Below are 1396 nucleotides of genomic sequence, written 5' to 3' on the forward strand. Positions count from 1 at the left end.
AGGCCTCTAAGATTGTGATGTAGTGACACACAATTATTATTAGCTAATGTGTCTTAACTTCCAATATTAAAATGATGCATATCGCTTCAGATTTTGTTTCTAGCGCTAAGCGCCTCTAACATTACACAAGCACTTCAGGGAAAAGAAACTGAGTTTGCTGTTTGAGTTTTGTTGTGATCAGAACTGACCTCTGGATATCCTCCCACGTCGTGGACGTCGATGCCCAGCAGGTGACCCAGACCGTGTGGCATGAACACAGAGCCCAGATGAACCTTCAGCATCTCCTCCACGCTCCCACGCAGGATCCCCATCTTCAGCAGCTCCTCCAGGTGAACCCGGTCAGCCAGACGATGCATGTCTGTCCACTTCACACCTGAGTATCAGAGAAGAGTCAGAGACCTTTCTGAGCCGAGACGGTCATCAGATTGAGGTCAGAGGTCATTTCACAGCTGAGGATTCAGCGCTCAATCAAAGACGGGGTCTGTTTGTTCTTTCAGGAAGAGCATTCTTAAATAATAAATCTCAAATCTCAACATACACTACTGTTCAAAGTTTGGAAATGAAGAAATTAATATTTCATTCAGCTGGGATGAATTGTATTGATCAAAAGTGACAGTAAAGACATTCATAATATTTCAAACAAATGCTGTTCTTTTGAACTTTCCACTAATAAAGGAATCCTGAAAAATAAAATGTATAAATTTTCACAAAAATATGAAGCAGCACAGCTGTTTTCAACATTAATCAGAAAGCTTAATTTTCTTGAGCAGCAAATCAGCATATTAGAATGATTTCTGAAGATCATGTGACACTGAAGACTGGAGTAATGATGCTGAAAATACAACTTTGATCACAGCAATAAATTACATCTTACTATAAATTTCACATAGAAAACAGTTATTTGAAATTGCAATAATATTTCAAATTTTTACTGGATTTTTGATCAAATAAATGCAGCCTTGGTGAGCAGAAAGGACTTCTTAAATGTTAGCTAGGTGTCAAAACAAAACCAGACCAGCTCCTCCATACTGCGAACATGTCATTTTTTTGTCTCTGTAGTCTGAAAGCAGTTTTGGTTGTAGATTTTGACCGGCTGTGATTCCTCTGTGTTTGTACCTGGTTTAATGGCGGCCATCACGGCTCTGGAGGACTTCAGCACGGCTTCATAAATGGCTCTCTGGTCTGCGGTGAACTTGCCGTTGACTGGGAAAGAGCAGGTGATGTCGGAGGAGTAGCAGTAATACTCACCGCCCATATCAAACAGACTGCCAGGAAAACAATCAGACAGAAAAAGAAGAGTTTTCACAAGAAACGTTCCCTCCACACCAGCCTGAGTTCAGATCTAAAGCCACTTCTATGGTTTGGATTTAGTTTTATGATTTGGTGACAACATCAA

General features: G+C 40.5%; 1 protein-coding gene across 1 annotated transcript; it reads right to left on the reverse strand.

The window, feature by feature from the left end:
* Nucleotides 1–188: 188 nt before the first annotated feature.
* On the reverse strand, nucleotides 189–1301 carry LOC107580604 (xaa-Pro dipeptidase-like; the record flags this gene model as incomplete). Its single annotated transcript, XM_016266275.1, has 2 exons — nucleotides 1117–1301; nucleotides 189–373 (listed from the first exon to the last, which is right to left on the reverse strand). Coding segments are annotated over exons 1-2 (324 nt in total), but the record flags the coding sequence as incomplete, so codon positions are not given.
* Between the last annotated feature and the right edge of the window lie 95 nt (nucleotides 1302–1396).

This window comes from Sinocyclocheilus grahami, unplaced genomic scaffold (assembly GCF_001515645.1).
Source record: "Sinocyclocheilus grahami isolate Dianchi unplaced genomic scaffold, SAMN03320097.WGS_v1.1 scaffold37439.1, whole genome shotgun sequence".
Lineage (NCBI taxonomy): Eukaryota > Metazoa > Chordata > Actinopteri > Cypriniformes > Cyprinidae > Sinocyclocheilus > Sinocyclocheilus grahami.